This window comes from Lissotriton helveticus, chromosome 1_2 (assembly GCF_964261635.1).
Source record: "Lissotriton helveticus chromosome 1_2, aLisHel1.1, whole genome shotgun sequence".
Taxonomy (NCBI): Eukaryota; Metazoa; Chordata; class Amphibia; order Caudata; family Salamandridae; genus Lissotriton; species Lissotriton helveticus.
This window is the reverse complement of record NC_136058.1, coordinates 371,431,440-371,456,660: the sequence shown is the minus strand read 5'-3', so window position 1 is coordinate 371,456,660 and position 25,221 is coordinate 371,431,440. Positions and strand designations below refer to the sequence as shown.

General features: G+C 49.7%; 1 protein-coding gene across 1 annotated transcript in view; it reads left to right on the top strand.

Annotated features, from left to right (window-relative positions):
• Nucleotides 1–25,221, top strand: part of TIE1 (tyrosine kinase with immunoglobulin like and EGF like domains 1) — a 314,542-nt gene that overhangs the window by 41,166 nt on the left and 248,155 nt on the right. Inside the window, exon 2 of the mRNA XM_078672346.1 lies at nt 11,301–11,591. Coding sequence (XP_078528472.1) covers nt 11,301–11,591 — 291 coding nt within the window. The remainder of the gene's footprint in view (nt 1–11,300; nt 11,592–25,221) is intronic.

The window sequence follows — 25,221 nt, the reverse complement described above, 5'->3', positions numbered from 1 at the left end:
GCCTTTCTACCAGGGTGCTCATGGAATCTCTGAAATCAGCCCTGTCTCCATCCTGCTCATTTCAGGGTCTGGTTGTCTGCCCTGCAGCTGCAGAAATGTAGTCAATACACTTGTAGTGTCTGGGGAAGCCATCATCACCCTCCGTCTTGTACCCTACCAAGCCAGGGCATCAAAAAAGGATACCGCTGGCCCCAGTACTCAGACTCACACAGCGCACCGAGTCCTACCACTGTACATGTACTGCACATACACAGGCTTGACATGTTTTAAAGAGAAAAATGAGGTCTAGAAGGGAGTTATTATATTAACGTAAAAACTCTTCATTCAGTTCCTTGAATGATGTCATGTTCTAGTAAGATCCAGGGGGCATATTTACAAGGGCTTTAACTCCGCTTTTTTGGCTTAAAAAAACAAAAAAGCGGAGATAAAACTATCACCCTATTTACAAGAGGGTGCTAACATGCATAATTGCATGTTAGCACCCTTTTTTCAAACGCCTCCCTTTGCCTCTCTAATGAGATGCAAAGTGGGCGTCACTGGGCGTACCCCAGATGGACAACCTTGCAAACGTCGCTGATGTTCACATCGCAATATTTACAAGGCTGCCCCAGAATTTTAGCACACATTAGTTTTGCTAAAATGCGGACTTATCTATCCCTAACATTGGGGTGGATTATGCTGATACGACCCTATGGGTCGTATCAGCAAGGTTATCGCCGTTTTGCAGAGAACATCACTGGAAAACCAGCGATGTTCCCTGCAAAATGGCGATAACCTTGCTATCTCTGGAATTTGTATCGCCCTGTTGAAACGCGTTGTTAATAACGTGTTGCCAGGGCGATAAGTTCCAGGGATAGCCTGGGATAACAAAATTATCGCTAAGCACGGCCAGCGATAATTATAGCTGGCCGTTGATAATATGCCCCGAAGTCTTCAAACTCATCAAGTACAGAAATTGTAGAAAAAAGAAAAGTCAACGTGTGTTTCACGACTATGATAATTATCCTGTCGCTTCTGTAGAATTAACAATGTGTTATGATTTGAGAGCTAACATTTTGCTGGAGCAGAGGGTAATTTGGGTGAGACCAGAAGATTGTGGATGGCAGATTCAGGTTTTGTTGGGTTCATAGCAATTAAGGTTGGAAGTGAGGTGCTGCAGCATGAGTGGTTCTAAAGACCAGGATAGGTCACTTGTGACAGAGCCAGGAATCCTGGTAGCCATGGAGACAGTGGGTGTGTGCTGAGGGAGCATGTGAAATGTTGTTGTTGGACTTGGCCTTTCTGGCAGGTTCACCCCTAAACTTTTTGCTTTGTACTTGTGAATTGGTGGTAGTGATTTTTTGGTTTCTGCGCACTTTCACTGTGTCCCAGTGGAAAGTGCGTGCGCACTCTGAGTGCATGTGGTGAGATAGGCCTGCCCTCCCATAGGAATGCATGGGGAATGTGTGTGTCCCTGGTAGTTCCTGGTGCGTGGGGTGTGCAGGCTCGAGTCTGGTATGTGCGGACTCGTGTGATTGAATGCTGCGAAATGATGTATGTGGCATGATTGTGTCGTGTGTGGAAGTACCACTTCTAGACATGGCTATGTGTGTGCTGTGAAGGTGCTGGCGTTCGATTGGCTGGAGCTGGCTGGGATGCCAGGCTCCATGAGTCATGATGGGTCTGCCCGGTGGTGAGAGTGGAGATTAGCATGCTGATGGCTGGGGAGGAGTGCACCTGGTTCCTGATGGGGCTGGGCTTTCCCCACACAATGCTGGCTCCGCCCCCTGTGGTGCGTCTAATGACCCTAGCCTCCCTAGTGAATGAAAGGGGTGGTTGAGCCATCAAGGGTGCTCCAAAACCAGCTGCGACTGGTTTCCCCCCACCATGCACCTCCAAACAAAGGGTTTCACAGTATAAGAAGGGGCTGTGTCCCCTAACAAAATGTTCTCTTCCAGGATCCTGCCAGAGGGGGCTGCTGCTGTTGCTGGGGCCAGGAGGACCGCCACTTGGACTGTCTCCCTGCCTGGAGACTCAGTGAGCTGGCTCTGGGTCCAGCCTTGCCCCCATGCCTCCCTCCAGACCCTGCTGGAGCTTTGCTTGTGCCTATAGCGCTGAAAGCGCTGTACTTTGCCTCTAAGCGCCTGGGAGCGCTGTGGATTGCCTTTAGCGCTGGAAGGCGCTTTATTTCCCTTCTAGCGCTTGGGAGCGCTTTGTGTGCGTTGGCTGGTGCCCACTCGGCATCTTTTCACCCCGTGTGGTGACAGAGCAGCGCGGATGCCACCCCTCTCATTTGCCACCTTTATTTGCCCCGTTGTTAGGATTTAATTACGGAGGGAGCCTACCCCTCGTGGTAGCCCCGAGATCACCGCCGCAGCACCGGGCCGAGAGGAAGGGGCCGCCAGCGTCACAGCCAGGCCACGCTGGGATTGGCCCAGCCGGCCAAGCCTCCCGCCGCGTCATCGGGGGAGGAGGAAGAAGCAGGAAGCAGCCTGCATTGTCCGTCCCGAGGCTCCAGAGCGAAGGGAGAGCCCCGGGAAAAAGAGAACAGTCCAGCCGCGGCCCAGGAGAGTCCCGAGGAGCGGGAGCTCTCCGTCTACAGCCGCCACCCAGGAGAGCCCAGCAGAGAGGAGCTGACGCCACGAGGAGCCTCCGCCTCCGTCAGCCAGTGAGTGCGGGCGGGCTCGGGGTCTCTCCTCTGCTCAGAGAAGTGCCGGGGGCTCAGAGGTGGCAATCAGTGTGCTCAGAGCGGCCCCGGTTGGCAGCGGGCCGCTCCCACGATCTCCTGGGGCATATCCGTGTCAGTAGAGCCCCCGAGGCTCTTGGGGCCACCGAGTAATTTTCGAGTCCCCCGTGAGGGACTCCAACGCCGCCCCAGTTGTTTGATGAGCCTGAGAGGCTCGAGGCGCCCTATTGGTTTCCAGAGCCCGAGAGGCTCCGAAGTGCCGCAGTTGTATTGAGAGCCCTGAGAGGCTCGAGTGCCAGTTCTTGTTCGAGAGCCCTGAGAGGCTCACCACCCACATTGTCCGAGAGCCCTGAGAGGCTCCGCAGTGCCACATTTGTGTTCCAAGCCCAGAGAGGTCCAAGGCGCCCCAAGTGTTCCCGGGTCCCCCGTGAGGGACCCCACCGCCCAGTGAGGCTGCATCTTTGCTTTGAGAGCCCAGAGAGGCTCCAGGGGGCATTTCTTGTGGCCAGAGCCTGCAAGGCTCCAGCATTGCCCCCCCCCCATTGTTTGCACCAGTTGCCCAGCACTTTGTGGGCAACTGCTACGTTTAGGCCCCTGACTTTGGGACACAGGGCGTCCTAGCCCTAGAGAGGCCAGTTGGCCTAGGGACAGTCACAGGTGGTGACTAATGTGAATTGTGCGCAATTGTGTTCTTTGATACACCTCTGAATGTTTTTAGGCATCATGTGTTTTCCTCCCCTGCACCCCTGAATGTGTTGTTTATGCATCATGAGCCTTGTTCCTTACACCTCTGAATGTATGTTATGCATCATGTGTTATGTGCTTATACCCCTACAGGTATTGTGATACTTAGGTGGTTGTTTTTCTCCTAGTACAGGTGGTGCTAGTGAGGTCCTGGTTCCCTGCGTGACCTGTTCCTAAGGTGATTAGGGTTGCGCAGGTGGTACTTAACTGTTACCAGTAGATACTGGTTGTGTGCTCTATTTTTATATTCTGTGCTAAAGGGATTTATATTCTATGTTCTAAGTGCTAATTCTACCAAGTGCTAAGTTCTACAAGTGCTGATTCCTGACAGTGGTCCTGGTGGCCCTGTCTTGTACATATCCCCTGTAAATTCTGCCCGTGCCTGTTGGCACATTGTAAAGTGTGTGTTTTTATCTAATGTGTTTTGGTGTAATACAAAGGCTATTTTTATATAACCTTGTGTGGAGTTTCCTTTGTGGTGGACCTTGGGTGTTGTTGCTGGGGTGCGTGCGCAAATACTTAACTCACATCGCCTCCAAGTTTAGCCTTGCTGCTCGCGCCACGTTACCTAGAGGGTGAGCAGGGGTTATCTTGGCTTGTAACTCCCTTGCCCTGACTTAGGAGTGGTGGTCTCTGACTGACTTTGGCGCAAGCCCTGGCCAGCCAGGGATCCCATTTCTAACAGTTGTCATAAATGAAGTTAATGCCCTTGTCCAGTGGGGGGAAGGAATGGTCAGGGGATCCACAAAGGCTAGCAGTCAACCAATGCTTTGGCCAGGTGGCATGGGCTGAAGGGCCGGAGGTCACATAGGCTTTTTACCGAGCTGCATGAGCCATTATAATGTTGAGGGATGCCAATCCCATAGTAGGGCTGCAGAGAGCTCTGTGATGTGTGAAAGAGCAGTCAGTGTCATTGGGGCCGTTTCACAGAACTAACTTAAGACAAAATCCTAAACTTACTACTTTTGGTATTCACAGAAGTTCGGATTTTGTCTTAAGTTTGTCTAAAGAGAAACTTAAGACAGACTTAAGACAGATTTAAGAAAAACTTAAGACAAAATCCTAACTTAAGTCTGTCTTAAGTCTGTCTTAAGACAAACTTAAGACAAAATCCTAACTTCTGTGAATACCAAAAGTAGTAACTTTAGGATTTTGTCTTAAGTTACTTCTGTGAATCGGGCCCTAACTTACGACAAAATCCTAAACTTACTACTTTTGGTATCCACAGAAGGCATTTACTAGCCTTAAGTTAGGATTTTGTCCTAAATTTGGATTTTGTCCTAAATTAGGATTTTGTCTTAAATTAGGATTTTGTCTTAAATTAACCTAAGACAAACTTAAGTTAAACTTAAGTTTAATTTAAGACAAAATCCTAAATTAAGACAAAATACTAATTTAAGAAAAAATCCTAACTTAAGACTACTAAATGCCTTCTGTGAATACCAAAAGTAGCAAGTTTAGGATTTTGTTGTAAGTTAGTTCTGTGAATCGGGCCCACGATGTCCAGAAAGGAGTTTAAGTAAAGTGATGAATACACAGGTGAAGTAGAGGATGGTGGAGAGCATAAGACAATGCAGTGTGCATGATGGCAGGAGAAGTGAGAGGCCACAGGAGGAGAGGATGTTACCAGGGGGAAATGTGAAGAATGAAAAACAGGACTGAATCCTGCACTGTGCCTTGAGGATCCGGGGAACCGTAGAACAGTGGACACGGGGGCGGCTGGCATCCTAGGAAGCTGAGAAGGATGGATCGGAGAGGTTGGAGGCAAGCCGGGCTCTCTCGGCACGGGTTCATTGCACCACTCTTGGGTCTGCACTTTTCTCAAATTGTGTAGGCCAGTTGCCACTTTTGAAGGAGAGAGTGAAGTGTGTTTGTGTTTCCTGGCATTGATGAAGGCGTCATCAAAGTTGGGCCTTTTATGTAGCGCTAATGTAGTCGACAAAGCAAAGGAGCGCTATCACGAAACACAGCTAATCATCCATCAATGAACAATAGTAGAGGCAGCTCTGTTGTGGACGTTACTGCGTTGTAATGTAGCGTTCTTTACAGAGATGGGTCTACAGCTCTTTCCTAAATTAGAGCTGTGTTGTGGTGGTCTGCATGGATAAGGGAGTGTGGTTTCAGATCCTGGGGGCACAGATGGATGAGGCCTGCCTCTTGCTTGGGTTTTTTGCACTCCTTCTTCTCTAGTCTGAGGGTGTCCTGGTTGCGGGTGTGCTGAGAACCCCCGGAGAGGATGGGCCTGTCTGGGGGGTACACGTGGGTAGCGTGCATGATGACTCTGTAAAGGATGCAGCTGGTGATGTAAATGGTGCCGGCGCGTGGATGATGGTGGCATATATCTTCTGGCCCTGGAGGAGACTTGCTGTGGCATGTAGGATGGCTTTGAGGTGTGCCAGTGTGGAGTCTTGGAGGCCATGAAGAAGGGCGTGACCGCTATCCAGATGCCAGTGTGTCAGCCTTTTAAATATGTCTGCTAACAATTCTCTGTGAGTTGGTATTCGTCGGGGCAGCTGCAGGTTCTCACGTGAGCTGCTCGCAGTGGTGTCTTAAGGGCTCAGGTGTCTGCAGGTTGTGTGATGCCTCCGTGGTTGATGCCTCTGTTCCTGTGACTTTCCATCATAAGTAGGGGGGCTGAAAATATGCTGATGAACTTTAGACTGCTTTCACTCTCACATGATACCCCACAGAAGAGGACACCCTGTCCTCCAAAGGGAACCTGGGTTGGGTAGAAACAAAACCCAACAGTGGTTGTCAGGGTTAGCTTTTCAGCCAATTCCGTTCCTATCTCATTGGAGTCCACAGCCCCAGAACCATGGGCAGGAAGTAATTTGTGGAAAACAATTGCTGGAAATGCAGTAGAAGTGATTCATTTGATGTGTAGCCCAAAAGACAACAAATCAAGCGTACTGTTTGACGGGGAGACTATCTGTTAGAAATGGGATCCCTGGCTGGCCAGGGCTTGCGCCAAAGTCAGTCAGAGACCACCATTCCCACGTCAGGGCAAGGGAGTTACACGCCAAGATATCCCCTGCTCACCCCCTTGTAAAGTAGCACGAGCAGTAAGGCTATACTCGGAGGCAATGTGAGTGAAGTGTTTGCGCACGCACCCCCAGCAACAACACCCAAGGCCCACCACAAAGGAAACTCCACACAAGGTTATGTATAAAAATAGCCTTTGTATTACACCAAAACACATTAGATAAAAACGCACACTTTACAATGCGCCAACAGGCACGGGCAGAATTTACAGGGGATATGTACAAGACAGGGCCACCTGGACCACTGTCAGGAATCAGCACTTTTAGAACTAGAAATACTGTTAGAAATAGCACGTTGTAGATCATAGAATAATATTCACTTTAGCACACAACCAGTAACTACTGGTACCATGTAAATACCACCTACGCAACCCTAACCACCTTAGGAGAATATTACGCAGGGAACCAGGACCTCACAGGGAACACCTGTACTAGGAGAAAAACAACCACCTAAGTATCACCGTACATTTAGGGGTATAGGCATGGGAACAAAACACATGATGCATAAACATACATTCAGCGGAGTACGGAAGGAACCACATGATGCATAAAACATACATTCAGCAGTGTAAGGAAAAGCACATGACGCAATAGGAAAACATTCAGAGGAGCAGCAAAGAGCAATTCGCAGAAATCACATTAGCACAGAACTTACATCAAAGTCCAGGTTGCGCCACTGTGCCAATACCTAAACGTAGCAGCTGCCCACTACTTGCTGGGCAGCTGAGGTCAGGGAAAGAACAGGGCCTGAACGCTGCAGCTGGCACTAAGTGCTGCACAGCTGGGGAAGGCCAGGGTATGGATGAAGGAGTGCAACTCACTCCTAAGTCCAAAAGAACATGTCCCTAGGAAGCAAAACCTAAACGGCGCAGCTGACCACTACTTGCTGGGCAGCTGTGACTCAAAAACGGCAACAGGGGGCTCTCGCTGGCCCCTCAGGACAAAAGACTGCGCCAAAACGTTGGAGCCCTCTGGCTCTGGAAACAACTTAGGTAAGGGCTGAAGCTCAAAATAACATAGGGGAGCCACTCGGGGCTCTAGGAACCATGATGCCCCGCGTGGGCAGGAGCCCGGTCCTCTCTGGCTCTTAAAACGACAATGGCGCCTTCATTGGCACTAGAACTACACACACCCAGGAGGGGACGGGCATCGACAATATGCCCCAAGGTGCCCCGGGAGCCATCTCGGTTCTGAAAGAAATAATACGCCACTAGGGAAGGCCAGAACTTGCCTCCAGACACAGGGATCAGCTTGGGCCCCCACTGAAGCACACAGGCTTCTAGAACTCTGCACCAATACGGAGAGCGAACTTGCCCCATCTCTAGAACGCTCTGGGGGAGACACGGGCTCACGGGACCCCAGGACCCCCACGGGCCCCTGAAATCAATATTGGCAGGCTGGGGCGGCCCGCTGCCATCCGGGGCCGCCCTGAAGGCAGCTCTGCGCTGCGGAGCTCGTGGACTCTTCCCCCCCCGCCCCAGCCGTCTTAACTCACCGGCTCTCGGCGGGGGAAGGCTTTCTCTTCGTCAGGCGGCGGTAGCGCGTGGCGGCGCTCTCTCTCCTCATGGGAGCCCCGCCTTCGGAATGCGCCCACTTCGCCCGGTCTTTGCCCGGTCCCCCATCTCGGGACCGGGACTTCATGTGGAGCCTTCGTGGCTCCTCAGGCAGCAAACCTCTTCTCCCGGCCGGGCGCTGGCCAATCACAGCGCGGCAGAGGGCGGGACATCCTCTTCACAACCAGAAGTCCCACCCAGAGTCAGGCACTACGGTGCCTGACTTCCTGTTTTCGGCCCGAGGGCCGCGGCGGTAATTTTCGGGGCAATAGCGAGGGGTGGGCACCCTCGGATCAAAGTATGAATAAAGAGAAAGGCGTAGGGTGGGCACCTGCGCCTAAATAAGGAAATAAATGGGGTGGCACCCGTAAATTGAGCTATCGGAAATGTCGGGCAGCATACAGGGTAGGCACCTGCATGCTCGGGGGCACACAAAGGGCAGGAGCGTTTCCCTCCAAGGGAAAACGACAGCGCTCTGCCCAGAAATGAGGAATACAGCGCTCACAATGCGCTGGGGGCACGGACAGTCCCCAAAGGCCCCAGAGATGACCCCTGCAATCAAGGAGGGTCCAAGGAACACAGCCCCCTTAGGAGAAGAGGGCAGGAGGGTCACACAAAGTCCTCAAAGATAAGGAGGGTATCCAGGGGCAAAGCAGGGCAGAAGGATCCCCATATTTCCTCCAGTAATCCAGGTTATCCAGGGGCTGGGCAGGGCCCAGGGAGGCAAGCCTTCCCCTGGACCCCAGCAGCAGCACGCCCCTGGCAGATTCCAGTCAGAAACAAGAACATTTTGTAAGGGGACACAGCCCCTTTTTATACAGCAAATCCCTTTGTCTCAGGGTGCAGGGTGGGGGAGAATCCAGTCGCAGCTGGTTTTGGATTACTTAGTTTTCCCCAGCCACCCTTTCCATTCACCAGGCAGGCTAGGGTCATCAGTCGCACCACAGGGGGCGGAGCCAGCATTGTGTGGTGAAAGCCCAGCCCTTTTCAGGTCCCAGGTGCACCACTCCCTCACATCACACATGCTAATCTCAACACTCACCACCAGGGCAGACCCATGGAGCCTGGCACACCAGCCAGCTCCAGCCAATCACAAGCCAGCACATTCACTGCACACGCACACCAATGTCTAGAAGTGGCACTTCCACACTAGACACAATCATGCAGCATACATCATTGCACAGCATTCAATCACACGAGTCCGCACATACCAGACTCGAGCCTGCACACCCCGCGCATCAGGAACTACCAGGGACACACACATTCCCCATGCATTCCTATGGGAGGGCAGGCCTATCAGTGCGTGCGCTCAGGGAGCACACGCACTTTACACTGCGCCACAGTGTCAAAGTGCGCAAAGACCAGAAATCACTATGATTATTTAATAATACCAGGCAAAAAGTTCAGGGGTGAACCTGCCAGAAGGGCCAAGTCCAACACTATCTGATCTGGAAACTCTATACTGGGTGATCCACATCCAGAGATTACTTCAGACAATTTGTTTGAACCAGACATTAGTGGAGGAGACTTCTGTTTGCTCTTAGACTGCTGGTTTCAGCTGGTAATCCCTTTTAATGACAGCATAGGGCAACCAGTGTTGTTTCTGGTGCTTCTCAGTGACCTGATGCGGTGACTACATAAGGGTCGAAACATCGACATCTATCCCCTTGGACTGAATACTTTATATTAATTAATAGGGAGCATATTTTGATAATTAAAAACCTTTCTAATTGTTTAATTGACTTCAGCCTTAGTTTTTTTCTACATCGTGTGTTTCTCACATTTTTCTACTCACATCATTTAGATGTGCTGTGCTGTTTGCACAAGTGTGTATCTACCATATGCTGTACCGGGGTTTGGTTTGCATATATGTGCGTTTGATTATGGATTGAGGTGCCTTGGTAGAGTTGTGTGTTGGCATTAGTATTGAAAATCCCTGGAGGTTTTGTTGAGTTAGGTTGAGGAATGCTGACAAGGCTAATATTAATATAGGTATATTGTTGTTTTATCTTGAAGAAATAGAGTCTCTGGTTGTTGACCGTGTCTTCCTTATGGAGTTGAGCATAGTCTCTGGTGGTTGGCCGTGTCTTCAATATATAAGTGAGTGGAGTTTCTGGTTGTTCCCCATGTTTTCCATATGGAAGTAATGGAGTCTCTGGTGGTTGGTGCCGTCTTCCATATTGAAGTGGATGGATTGTCTGGTGGATGTATGCATCTTCCATATGGAAGTGGATGGAGTCTCTGGTGGTTGGTGGTGTCTGCCATATGGAAGTGGATGGAGTCTCTGGTGGTTGGTGGTGTCTTCCATATGAAAGTGGATGGAGTCTCTGGTGGATGTATGCATCTTCCATATTGAAGTGGATGGAGTCTCTGGTGGTTGGTGGTGTCTTCCATATGGAAGTAGATGGAGTCTCTGGCGGATGTATGCATCTTCCTTATGGAAGTGGATGGAGTATTTGATGGTTGGCTGGGTTTTCCAAACTCACTTGAATGGAGTCTCTGATGCTTGGCTGTATCTTATATATGGACATGAATATAATCTCTGGTGTTTGATCGATGGTCCATACACAGTCTGCGGTGGATGGATATTTCTTCCTTAAGGGAGTGAATGAAGTGTCTGGTGGTTGGCGGCACCGTCAATATGGAGTCCGTGGTGAATGGGTGTGTCTCCACAAGGGTGCGAATGAAGTCTATGGTGGTTGGCGGTATCGTCCGAATGGAGTCTGTGGTGAATGGGTGTGTCTCCACAACGGTGCGAATGAAGTCTGTGGTGGTTAGCTGTATCGTCCATATGGAGTCTCTGGTAGATGGATGTGTCTCCACAAGGGAGTGAATGAAGTCTCCGGTGGTTGGCCGTATGGTGTCTGTGGTAGATGGATGTGTCTTCTCCACAAGGGAGTGAATGAAGTCTCTGGTGGTTGGCCGTATCGTCCGAATGGAGTCTGTGGTGAATGGGTGTGTCTCCACAAGGGTGTGAATGAAGTCTATGGTGGTTGGCCGTATCGTCCATATGGAGTCTGTGGTAGATGGATGTGTCTCCACAAGGGAGTGAATAAAGTCTCTGGTGGTTGGCCGTATCGTCCGTATGGAGTCTGTGGTGAATGGGTGTGTCTCCACAAGGGTGTGAATGAAGTCTCTGGTGCTTGGCCGTATCATCCATATGGAGTCTGTGGTAGATGGATCTGTCTCCACAAGGGAGTGAATGATGTCTCTGGTGGTTGGCCGTATCTTACATTTGGAGTCTGTGCTGGATAGATGTATCCTCCAATTATTCTTTTTCTGTAACTTCCTCACCAGGTGCTGTGTTAGACGTCGTGCTCATTTCTCATACGCCCGCACCACCATCACATGACACCTACCTGAGGTGCGTGACGGGTGAGCGGGATGGAAAGGACATGCGTCTACAGATCGAGAGGGACAACCAGATCGTCCGCACATCCCCACCTCATCGATTCACCACCACTCAGGAAGGGAACGGAGTCCGAACATTGGGTCTTACCCGCATGGAGCTGGTGGGAGTCTTCTTCTGCACCGGGAAGAGCTCCCTAGAGATGACCAAGGTGCTCTATGTCTATAACAGCCAGCACGGTGAGTTTGCATGCATAAGGACCACTTGCATGGAGTGCCATGACCATGAATATGTGTCCATTACCTCAGTGCATGCATCTTATGCCATGAGCATGAGTCTGCATGCATGACCCCCCACACCTTTATGTTGTGTTTTGGCCATTCTTCTGCATGCCTGGTCTCCCACACCTTCTTATTAGGCCCCGGTTACATGTCTGAATAGATTATCGCCACCATACGCCTTTTGTACCATGGGTATGAGTCTGAAAGCTCATACGTGCATGAGTTTGCACAACTTAATCCCCCAACCTGCACGTGGTGCCACAGGTGGGAATCTATATGAATTACCCCACCTGCCTGTTAGGTTGTTGGCATGGATTTACATGTGTGGCCCCTTACATGTGTACGTTGGGTTGTTGGCGTGGATGTATATGCGTGACCCCGTACACGTGGTGCACGTTTGGTTGTTGGCATGGATGTACATGTGTGACCACCACACGTGCACGTTGGGTTGTTGGCATGGATTTACATGCGTGGCCCCTTACCCATGCACGTTGGGTTGTTGGCATGGATTTACATGCGTGGCCCCTTACACGTGCACGTTGGGTTGTTGGCATGGATTTACATGCATGACTCCATACACATGCACATTGGGTTGTCAGCATGGGTTTACATGCACGATCCCATACATGTGCATGTTGGTTTGTTGGCATGGATTTACACCCATGACCCCCATACACGTGCACGCTCGTTTTTTGCATGGATTTACACGTGTGACCCCTTACATGTGCACGATGGGTTGTTGCCATGGATTTACACGTGTAACCCCTTACACATGCACGTTGGGTTGTTGCCATGGATTTACATGCGTGACCCCTTACACATCCACGTTGGGTTGTTGACATGAATTTGCATGCGTGACCCCCTACACGTGCACGTTGGGTTGCTGGTATGGATTACATGCGTGACCCTTTGCACGTGCACATTGGGTTGTTTGTATGGATTTACATGCATGACCCCCTACACGTGCATGTTGGTTTGCTGGTATGGATTTACATGCATGACCCTATACACGTGCACGTTGGGTTGTTGACATGGATTTACATTGACCCCCCACAACTGCACATTATATTCTGGGCATGGCTCTGTATGCCTCTTCAGCCAGATCTGTATATTGCGCTCTGGGTATGTGTCTGAATGGAATATGAGGCCAGAGAATCTCTGGTCTCATCCCTTAGTTGGCACACAAACTGTTGTCCCTCCTTGAAAACAAGAAAGTGACTTCCATTCAATGTTCATTATAGTTCATATTTATTCCATATTAAAGTTCTCTTTTTGTTTTTTTTTTTCAAAACTCATTGATGGTTTTAAACAATCATGGAGGGACAACAGTTTGTGTGCCAACTAAGGGATGAGACCAGAGATTCTCTGGCCTCACGTTTCAGTATCTAGCCTGACGTCGTTGGGCCCTCGACGCCACCTTGGTGAGCACCTATAAAACTACAAGAGACTTTTGATCCTCATTTCAACTTTTTCAATTAAATAGCTGTGCATCTATCCGCTAAACAGTCTGAATGGAATATGCCATGTTGCATCGTATGCTTTTTCAACGCATGCCATTACAACGCGGTCATTACAACGACCACATTGTTACATTCCATGCTATTACAACGTAAGTTGGAACAACGACCTGCTGTAGGTGGGGCGCTGGATTTTGGAATATTTACTATTCCAACTCCAGTTTGCGCAACAGTAGGGAAGTGTTGGATTTTAAATCCAACACCTTCTGACCCCTACATCAAGTAGTTGTTCCGACTCGCGTTCTAATGGCATGCGATGTAACAACGCGGTCGTTGTAATGACCGCGTTGTAATGGCATGCGTTGTAACAACGCGGTCGTTGTAATGACCGCGTTGTAATGGCATGCGTTGTAACAACGTGGTCGTTGTAATGAACACGTTGTAATGGCATGCATTGTGTTGCATGCGTCGTAAATGTTACCCCCTCCACCTGCATTTTGGCCAAAGCGGTGGAAAATCCTTGATGGACAGGAAGGAAGTCTTCGGAATGTGCCTCGCTTGCACGGAATTCGCAGCAGTCAGAGGTGCACAAGCTCTGGGGTAAATTGTAGCATTTTAGGTGGAGAGGACTGTAGGGGAGCCTGATGTGCCAGAGTGTAGACACATCCTTATGGGTGGAATGTGGAAATCAAGGTACAACTAAATGTGGAAAAATCATGGTGAGCAGCACAGTGAAGAAATAATATAATAACGTCATCGCGTTGAAGTTGTCTGAGGGGGAGAACCGGTTGCTGTGGGACCAGACAGCGCAGAGTTCAATCATGGAAAGACGTGGAAAACTGCAGGGGGTGGATATGTGGAAAATGGATGGAAGGCGAAAGGAAACTATTTGTGGTCAAAACTGAGACCATTAATGCCAGGAAGAAGTGTCGAATTTGTGATAGGTCTAATTGTCTTAACCCTAAGTAATGTGTACAATCAGTGACAGAATGCATGGAAACCTAATTGTGGGCAGAGATATGAGATTCATGCCAGGCAGAACTGTGTAATTCAGATGCCAAGGTAGGAGGAAGTCATCCTCAGCAGAACTCTTAGGAATGACTGAGTATCTGAGCTGTGGCTAACTAATATTCAGATTGACTTGAGAAACCCAGAGGAGATATTGCTGGCGGTGGATGGGTGTGCAGTAATTTTCGAATTATGGAATGACTCACCTGCCTTTGCCCTGCTGGACGTACCTGACGAGCTCTGCATCTCAGACCCTTGGTTGGGGGCATGAGGAGGTACAACCTAGAGTCCCCTGACATGCTGCGGTCTTCAGTTCCTGCAAACTGCATCCAACAAGCATTGAGACTGTTCATTACTTTGTATCACTAATTCCGATTTTTTTAGGAAATCAAAGCATATTTATTACATTAAGCAAACAACAACAACTTAACAAGCATTGGCAAAGTCAATAAGTCAGGTGTTGTCCGCCAGCCTTTTGGTAATACTAGTTTTGTTTTGTCAAGGTTTTTGCAAAATGCTTTGGGAAGCTTCTGGGCTTTCATCCATCTAAAAAAGCATTGGTAAGAGCAAAAACGTGTTCTGGTCTGAAAAAAACACACATTACCATAGTACTCACCGGGAACTACTTTGTATGCGGCTTGAGGAAGAGCAGCATGACGTAACAAATAGCGAAGTCAGACAATGACTAGAGTGAGCTCACGCATTGCCCCTGATGCATGCCGGAGTGGGTGAAAGAAAGATGTGAATGCCGCAACCACAGACTAATGGATGACATCTGGCTCAAACCTCACCATAAGTAACTATATTATACACATCATTTTAGTAAAATCAAAAGGTTTTGGCTAATACACACTTAAAGAAGCTAATCGGTCTGTCATTTGGCTGTCCGCCTCTTGGCTTTAGGAAAGAAGACCAGAAAGAAGTAAGGCATAAAAGAAAGAAAGAAGAAAAAGAAAGAAAGATTGAAAGAACAATGGAAGGAGTGTAAGAAGGAAGGAAAGAAGGAAGCTGAGAAGGAAACAAGAGGGAAAGAAATAAAGCAGGAAGGAAATAAAGAAGGCAAGAAAGAAGGAAGTAAAAACGAAAGAAGATGGAAAGAAGAAAAACAAAGAAAGAAAGACAATGTAGAAAGAGAGAAAAAAGAATAAAGCTGGAAAGAGAACGGAAGGAAACAGAAAGAAAGTAGGAAGGCAAGAAAGAAAGAAGGAAAAAGAAAATAAGAAAGAAAAAAGACACAAAAGGCTGAAAAGAAAGAAAGAATGCAATGAAAGAAAGAAGTCAAAAAGAAGGGAAGGGAGGAAAGAGAGAAGAAAGAGAAAAACTAAGAAAGAGAGAAGGAGCACCAAAGGAGGAAAGAAAATGGAAAAACAGGCAAAAAAGAGGCAAGAAAGAGGCAAGCGAACAAGGCAAGAAGAGAAGGCAAGGAAAGATAGCAACAAACAAAAATAGGAAAAATGAGGAAAAAAGAAGTAAAGGAAAAAGAAAGAAGGTGATTCAGAAAGAAAAAAGAAGGAAAGAAGGAAAGAATAAAGAAGGAAAGAAAGAAAGAAATAAGGACAGAAAGATTGAAAGCTAAAGGAAAGTAAAATGAAATAGGGAAGAAAAGAAATAAAGAAAGCAATGAGGATAGAAAGAAAGCAATAAGGAATACCAACAGGGTTGCAAAGCTAGAGCACACCCATGAGCTCACATTCAGAGTTTGTGCAAACTGCTGTTTGTTTTACTGTTTTCTCTCAATAGGGTCTGTTTTCCACAACTGTTTCAAACGAGTGAAATAGCAGCAGTCCGAAAAACAACATTTTCATCCGTCTGGAACTGATAAGGCTGGAATGTGCCCTGTACTTCAAAAACATCCTTCTATCACATCAGGCCTAAACACAAAGGCAACACTAAAGTAATTATAAGGTAGAAACAAAAACACTGGTGCTGAAGAGAACTACTTTGTGTGCGATGTGCTCCTTGTGAGAGGGAAAAATTTGCAGTCACCCAAAGTGAAGTTAGCCAGTGGCTGAAGCAGTCTGACCCACTGCCCCATGCTACCTGCTGTAGTGGGCGGAAGCACAATGGGAATGACACATCAATACACAAGTGATTGAAGAGAGGCGGCTGGAAACCTCTTAAAGTAAGCATATTATACAACTAATTGTAGTAAATTCAAATGGTCTTGGATAATGCAAGACCTAGAAATGTCAAATTGTAGGTAAATGCTGAGGCTATGTCACTGTTATGCTATCATTAGGAGGCTCATATGACCATCAGGTGACGTAGCTGTTTATGGCCTACTGGAGGTACCACCATTGATAATATAGTCCAAGAGAAGCGTGCTCCCAGATGCTGTGTGGCCGTTTTGCCAGTCAGTCTGCCTCGGGTGAGAGGGTGATTGGCTAGACCATCGGATGGGCGTATCCGAAGTCTGTCTCAGTAAGTTCTGTGTGCATTGAGTGTTTGAGGCTGGAGTAGAGGATGCCTCTTGGTTCTTATTAGACCTTAGAAAATGTAAGCAAAACTGCAGAAAACAGGAAAGAAAATGGAGAACAAACTACAAAGAAGAAGAGAAGGAAAAATACAAACAACATATAGCCATATATAAAGATCTTATCTTAAAAACCAAGGCAGTATATTTCACTAAGAAGATTGAGGAAGCCAAAGACTCAACTAAAGAACTTTTTTGAACAATCGCAGAGCTAACAAGCAATTGCAACAAAAAAATCTCTGGCTGCTACTCAACCTTTTTGTGATTCACTGGAAGATTTCTTCTTAAAAAAAGTAGAAACAATCTTTAAAAACTTCTCAAATTCTAAACAATTGCCTACTATATTATACGCCAATATGCGCAATCAGCCCTTCGATGCAACCAAAATTATGACAGAATGTATTGCTCCATCAATCAAAGACATTAGAAACCTATTGGAAACCGCTAACTCGGGTTTGCCATATGACCCCTGCCATTCTAACACAACTAAGCTGGCAGCAGAAGCCATTGCGTCTAAACTAAAGCCTATCTACCAAGCCATGTGTGAAACAGGCATCTTCCCAAATACTTGGAAAAAGCAGCCTTGATTCCTCTTCTAAAAAAAAGCTTCACTTGACCAGCCTGAACCAAGCAAATATCGTCCAATTTCCCGTCTCCCACTACCAGCTAAAATAGCTGAAATGTTTTTGAATGACCAGCTGGTAACCTTTATTGAGTCTAACAAACTTCTTAGACACTACCCAATTTGGCTTCCGGAAGGGCCACAGCACGGAGACAGCTTTGCTCAAGGTAACCAAAGAGATCAGGCAAGTTCTCATCAAGGAAAAGGGGCTGCCCTTGTCCTGCTTGATCTCGCAGCGGCTTTAGACACTCGGAATCATGAATTATTATAAGCCGGTTAGCAACCTGTGGCTTGGCCTGGAAACTGTTGAAATCCTATCTAGCGGATCCGGAGCAAGAAGTAAAGTTTGAGAAATCTGCTTCCCATCCGTTTTCCCTTCCAGGTGGACTTCCGCAAGGATCCTAGTTAAGCCCTTCTCTTTTTAAAATGTCTCCCCATTAGCAGATTTGATAAGAAGCTTTGGAATTTCTCTTACATCTTATGCTGATGACACCCAAATTGTAGTCTCCACAGGAAAAATTATGCTGGCACAGGAATTAAATTTCATGATTGCATGCTGGCTGCCTACGATTGCATGGACAGCGGCTGCCTTAAACAAAATGTGGGAAAAACAGAAGTTGTGCTCTTTGGACCCCAATCGTCCTTTTGGGGTCCCTCAGCTTGGCCTGCACCATGGGCCCTATCTCCCCTCCAGTGGAAAAGGTTCGCAATTTGGGAGTGATCATTGACAATAAACTCAATTTTACAGATCATGTAAACAAACTTACTTCATCCACGTTTAGCACCCTTGGAATAACTTTAAAAGTTCTGCCTTTTATACCTGCTAATTTGCAAAAGACATTAGTTACTTCTTTAATCCTGTCCAAAATAGACTATTGCAACAGTCTGCTTCTGACTACTTACAAATACAATATAAACAAACTTAAGGTCCTGCAAAACGCTGCGGCTAGACTTTTATTGAAAATTCCTACATTTTGCTCAGTGTACCAAGAATTAAAAAACCTGCATTGGCTCCCTAACAGACAAATAATCTCACCTTGAAGATGCTATGTCTAGCTTACAAGGCATTTCATGATCTCAGTCCTGACATTTTGAACCAGATTTTCATACAGTATCTCCCTACCAGAATATTCGCTCAGCAAATGCAAAACTATTAGCATTGCCAAGATTTAAACAAGTACGATGGGGCGGAAGAACTGTCTGCTTGAAACATCAAAACATCAAAGCATGGAACGTGCTCCCCCTCTGCATAAAAACAGCCCCTTGTCTCCTTGCTTCCAGGAAAGGTGTAAAGTCATGGTTATTCAGGTCTTGGTAACTTTTTGCAGTCCTTGGACACTCGCAGCCTCAACTGAATAGCACTTAGACGCCTCTGGGTAGTAATGCGCTTTATAAATCCAGCTAACATAACACCTCACATCCAGTGGTCAATGGCGCAAGAAAAAAAATCCATGTGCCCATTACTGCACTTTCCACCTTAAAAAGCCTGATTCAAGACAAAAGCTACATTGGCATCGCCAATGCACAGGGATCGACAGAGTAGGAGCTGGAGATGGTCAGAGGAACCAGGCACTAGTTTGTCTGCAGGTCAAGGTGACTCCAGGTACACAAAAGGTGTTGCAGACAACGACAGGACTGACCTGGTCCGGGTCCATCAGAGGAGGGTGGAGACCCCCTCAGAAGGCGGAGGTGCCTCGACGGAGCCCCCCCCCTCACCTCTGCCATGTGCATCAGAGGGGGCTACAGACCTCCAGTGACGGTCGAGGGGCCTTAGCAGAGCCCCCTCACCTCTGCCATACCCATCAGTGGGGGCTGCGGACGCCCACAGAAGGCTGAGGTGCCTCGACAGAGTTTCCCTGTCACCTCTGCATTACCTCTTTACAGATCTCCAGAAGCACCCGGGCATTCCTGGGTCTTTCCTATACAGTGAACTTTAAATCTAACTGTTTGCAGAGGGGATGCAGGGGTCAGTATCCATGGAGACAGTCCCTTACTTCCAGCAGGACTCAGTATCCATGGATAGAGTGACTCTATATCCATGGGAACAGTCCCTTACTTCCTGCAGGACTTAGTATCCATGGATAGAGTGACTTTGTATCCATGGAGACAGTCCCTTACTTCCTTATTTCCTGCACGACTCGGCATCCATGGAGACAGTTCCTTATTTCCTGCAGGACACAATATCCATGGAGGACAAGCCCTTACTTCCTGCAGGACTCAGTATCCATGGAGACAGTTTCTTATTTCCTGCAGGACTCAATATCCATGGAGGACAAGCCCTTACTTCCTGCAGGACTCAGTATCCATGGAGACAGTTTCTTATTTCCTGCAGGACTCAATATCCATGGAGGACAAGCCCTTACTTCCTGCAGGACTCAGTATCCATGGAGACAGTTTCTTATTTCCTGCAGGACTCAATATCCATGGAGGACAAGCCCTTACTTCCTGCAGGACTCAGTATCCATGGAGACAGTTCCTTACTTTCAGGAGTCAATATCCATGGAGGACAGTCCCTTACTTCCTGCAGGACTCAGTATCCATGGAGACAGTTCCTTACTTTCAGGAGTCAATATCCATGGAGGACAGTCCCTTACTTCCTGCAGGACTCAGTATCCATGGAGACAGTTCCTTACTTTCAGGAGTCAATATCCATGGAGGACAGTCCCTTACTTCTTGCAGGATTCAATATTCATGTATAGAGTGATTCAGTATCCATGGAGACAGTCCCTTACTTCCAGCAGGACTCAGTATCCATGTATAGAGTGACTCTGTATCCATGGAGACAGTCCCTTACTTCCTGCAGGACTCAGTATCCATGGCAATAGTTCCTTACTTCCTTACTTCCTGCAGGACTCGGTATCCATGGAGACAGTTCCTTACTTCCTTACTTCCTGCAGGACTCGGCATCCATGGAGACAGTTCCTTATTTCCTGCAGGACTCAATATTCATGGAGGACATTCCCTTACTTCCTGCAGGACTCAGTATCCATGGAGAAAGTTCCTTACTTCCTGCAGGAGTCAATATCCATGGAGGACAGTTCCTTACTTCCTGCTGGACTCAGGATCCATGTATAGAGTGACTCAGTATCAATGGAGACAGTTCCTTACTTCCTGCAGGACATAGTATCCATGGAGACAGTCCCTTGCTTCCTGCAGGACTCAGTATCCATGGAGGACAGTTCCTTACTTCCTGCAGGACTCGGTATCCATGGAGACAGTTCCTTACTTCCTGCAGGACTCAATATCCATGGAGGACAGTTCCTTACTTCCTGCAGGACTTAGTATCCATCTATAGAGTGATTCAGTATAAATGGAGACAGTTCCTTACTTCCTGCAGGACATAGTATCCATGGAGACAGTCCCTTGCTTCCTGCAGGACTCAGTATCCATGGAGGACAGTTCCTTACTTCCTGCAGGACTCGGTATCCATGGAGACAGTTCCTTACTTCCTGCAGGACTCAATATCTATGGAGGAGAGTTCCTTACTTCCCGCAGGACTCAGTATCCTTGGAGACAGTTACTCACTTCCTGCAGGAGTCAATATCCATGGAGGACAGTTCCTTACTTCCTGCAGGACTCACTATCCATGGAGACAGTTCCTCACTTCCTGCAGGACTCAGTATCCATAGAGATAGTTCCTTACTTCCTTACTTCCTGCAGGATTCGGTATCCATGGAGACAGTTCCTTACTTCCTTACTTTCTGCAGGACTCTGCATCCATGGAGACAGTTCCTTATTTCCTACAGGACTCAATATCCATGGAGGACATTCCCTTACTTCCTGCAGGACTCAGTATCCATGGAGAAAGTTCCTCGCTTCCTGCAGGACTCAGTATCCATGGAGATAGTTCCTTACTTCCTTACTTCCTGCAGGACTCGGTATCCATGGAGACAGTTCCTTACTTCCTTATTTCCTGCAGGACTCAATATCCATGGAGGACATGCCCTTACTTTCTGCAGGACTCAGTATCCATGGAGACAGTTCCTTACTTCCTGCAGGACTCAGTATCCATGTATAGAGTGACTCAGTATCAATGGAGACAGTTCCTTACTTTCTGCAGGACATAGTATCCATGGAGACGGTCCCTTGCTTCCTGCAGGACTCAGTTTCCATGAAGGACAGTTCCTTACTTCCTGCAGGACTCGGTGTCCATGGAGACAGTTCCTTACTTCCTGCAGGACTCAATATCTATGGAGGAGAGTTCCTTACTTCCCGCAGGACTCAGTATCCATGGAGGAGAGTTCCGTACTCCCTGTCCCTCAGGTGTGCAGGCTCCCTGTCCCTGAGGTGTGCAGGCTCCCTGTCCCTGAGGTGTGCAGGCTCCCTGTCCCTCAGGTGTGCAGGCTCCCCGTCCCTCAGGTGTGCAGGCTCCCCGTCCCTCAGGTGTGCAGGCTCCCTGTCCCTGAGGTGCGCAGGCTCCCTGTCCCTCAGATGTGGAGGCTCCCTGTCCCTGAGGTGTGCAGGCTCCCTGTCCCTGAGGTGTGCATGCTCCCTGTCCCTGAGGTGTGCAGGCTCCCTGAGGTGTGCAGGCTCCCTGTCCCTGAGGTGTGCAGGCTCCCTGTCCCTGAGGTGTGCAGGCTCCCTGAGGTGTGCAGGCTCCCTGACCCTCAGGTGTGCAGGCTCCCTGTCCCTGAGGTGTGCAGGCTCCCTGAGGTGTGCAGGCTCCCTGACCCTGAGGTGTGCAGGCTCCCTGTCCCTCAGATGTGGAGGCTCCCTGTCCCTGAGGTGTGCAGGCTCCCTGTCCCTGAGGTGTGCAGGCTCCCTGTCCCTGAGGTGTGCAGGCTCCCTGAGGTGTGCAGGCTCCCTGACCCTCAGGTGTGCAGGCTCCCTGTCCCTGAGGTGTGCAGGCTCCCCATCCCTCAGGTGTGCAGGCTCCCTGCCCCTGAGGTGTGCAGGCTCCCTTTCCCTCAGGTGTGCAGGCTCCCTGTCCCTGAGGTGTGCAGGCTCCCTGAGGTGTGCAGGCTCCCTGACCCTCAGGTGTGCAGGCTCCCTGTCCCTGAGGTGTGCAGGCTCCCTGAGGTGTGCAGGCTCCCTGACCCTCAGGTGTGCAGGCTCCCTGTCCCTGAGGTGTGCAGGCTCCCTGAGGTGTGCAGGCTCCCTGACCCTCAGGTGTGCAGGCTCCCTGTCCCTGAGGTGTGCAGGCTCCCTGTCCCTGAGGTGTGCAGGCTCCCTGAGGTGTGCAGGCTCCCTGTCCCTGAGGTGTGCAGGCTCCCTGTCCCTGAGGTGTGCAGGCTCCCTGTCCCTGAGGTGTGCAGGCTCCCTGAGGTGTGCAGGCTCCCTGTCCCTGAGGTGTGCAGGCTCCCTGACCCTCAGGTGTGCAGGCTCCCTGTCCCTGAGGTGTGCAGGCTCCCTGTCCCTGAGGTGTGCAGGCTCCCTGAGGTGTGCAGGCTCCCTGAGGTGTGCAGGCTCCCTGTCCCTGAGGTGTGCAGGCTCCCTGTCCCTCAGGTGTGCAGGCTCCCCGTCCCTCAGGTGTGCAGGCTCCCCGTCCCTCAGGTGTGCAGGCTCCCTGTCCCTGAGGTGTGCAGGCTCCCTGTCCCTCAGATGTGGAGGCTCCCTGTCCCTGAGGTGTGCAGGCTCCCTGTCCCTGAGGTGTGCAGGCTCCCTGAGGTGTGCAGGCTCCCTGACCCTGAGGTGTGCAGGCTCCCTGTCCCTCAGATGTGGAGGCTCCCTGTCCCTGAGGTGTGCAGGCTCCCTGTCCCTCAGATGTGGAGGCTCCCTGTCCCTGAGGTGTGCAGGCTCCTTGTCCCTGAGGTGTGCAGGCTCCCTGTCCCTGAGGTGTGCAGGCTCCCTGAGGTGTGCAGGCTCCCTGTCCCTGAGGTGTGCAGGCTCCCTGTCCCTGAGGTGTGCAGGCTCCCTGAGGTGTGCAGGCTCCCTGACCCTCAGGTGTGCAGGCTCCCTGTCCCTGAGGTGTGCAGGCTCCCTGAGGTGTGCAGGCTCCCTGACCCTGAGGTGTGCCGGCTCCCTGTCCCTCAGATGTGGAGGCTCCCTGTCCCTGAGGTGTGCAGGCTCCCTGTCCCTGAGGTGTGCAGGCTCCCTGTCCCTGAGGTGTGCAGGCTCCCTGAGGTGTGCAGGCTCCCTGACCCTCAGGTGTGCAGGCTCCCTGTCCCTGAGGTGTGCAGGCTCCCTGACCCTCAGGTGTGCAGGCTCCCTGTCCCTGAGGTGTGCAGGCTCCCTGTCCCTGAGGTGTGCAGGCTCCCTGAGGTGTGCAGGCTCCCTGTCCCTGAGGTGTGCAGGCTCCCTGTCCCTGAGGTGTGCAGGCTCCCTGTCCCTGAGGTGTGCAGGCTCCCTGTCCCTGAGGTGTGCAGGCTCCCTGAGGTGTGCAGGCTCCCTGTCCCTGAGGTGTGCAGGCTCCCTGACCCTCAGGTGTGCAGGCTCCCTGTCCCTGAGGTGTGCAGGCTCCCTGTCCCTGAGGTGTGCAGGCTCCCTGAGGTGTGCAGGCTCCCTGTCCCTGAGGTGTACAGGCTCCCTGTCCCTCGGGTGTGCAGGCTCCCTGTCCCTCAGGTGTGCAGGCTCCTTGTCCCTCAGGTGTGCAGGCTCCCTGTCCCTGAGGTGTGCAGGCTCCCTGTCTCTGAGGTGTGCAGACTGCCTGTCTCTCAGGTGTGCAGGCTCCCTGTCTCTGAGGTGTACAGACTGCCTGTCTCTGAGTAGTGCAAACTCTCTGTCTCTGATGTGTGAAGACAGACGGGACGTGAGATGTGCAGACACGCTGCATTAGTCCCGAGTGCGGGGGTGGTTTGCTAGTGATAGGTGTGCAGGCTTCTGCCCCTGAGATGCTTTTAAAAAACACATATGGCATCCGGGATTGACATTCGGGGAGCATTCACTATTGCCTGTGGCCACCATAGGACCCCCAGCGACAGGTTTCGCTGAATTAAAATCACCTGCTGCTAGTTCCATGCACGGGCCTCAGACTGGTGAGTGCCAGAAGTGTGATCTTGTGCACCCCACGCTTTGCGACCGCTAGTTCCGTGCACGGGCCTCAGACTGGTCAGTGGTAGACGTGCCTCGCGCCTCTGGGGTGTGATCTTGTGCACCTGAGGCTTTGCGACCGCTAGTTCCGTGCACGGGCCTCAGACTGGACAGTGGTAGACGTGCCTCGCGCCTCTGGGTCGTGCACGCACACAGCTTCAAGTGCTGGGAAAGTGCTTGTTGTTGTTGTAAGCTTGTCTTGTGTTCCTGAGGTATTTATCTCACTCAAGGCTCTCAGATTTGGCCCCAGGCCAGGAAAGGTTCGTGTGCAGGAAGTGAGATAGGGCGGGAGGAAAGCGGAGTGTGAGAACTGGACGGAGGAAGAAGCCGTGAGGTGGGGGAGGGGCGACGACAGACGGACACACGGGGCCGGACAGACCCAGGACTTCCCAGGGTTTGCCCCGGAGTCTCACCGTGTTGGCGGTGAGGTGGGTGTAGGGGAAGTGGAGCATAGATGTCTAGTGTCTGACCTGCACAACGTGAAACCACAATCTGGGCCGTAGTTTAAGTAGACTGAGTTGTGAGTGCACGCCCGGTTCCGATATGGTTAGCCGATTTATTGGGCATTTTGATGCGCTTAAATTAAACCCCACCTACTGAATTTATCCATTTGGAGAGATTAAAGGGCAGGACTGAGACGCCTGCAAGGACATTTTGGGATTGCAAATCTAATCATCCATCATTTCGAAGCTTTGAGTAATGCCAAAAACGCCATTCCATTTATGACTGGCTCACCCTAGCACCAGCATCTTAACGCTCAAGTGATCTCCTGTCCTGAAGATGGCCGCCCACTAACCTAGCGGTTGAAACGCCGTCGACGCTTTTTGTGAAGGACACATTCATTTGTTCGTGTTGTTCTTTCTGTATATATAATGTTTGTTCGTTAGCCACTTGTTTGGCATGTGAATTGTGTGTTTCTGTTTTTGCCAACAATTTTCTTGGGCCCTGCTGTTTTCTCTTGGATCTTTTTTAACAAATAGAAATATATATAATAAATTATAACTGTTTTTGTAAATTTGCTCTTGTGTATGTATAGGCTTCTTCCCCTCCTTTTTAATT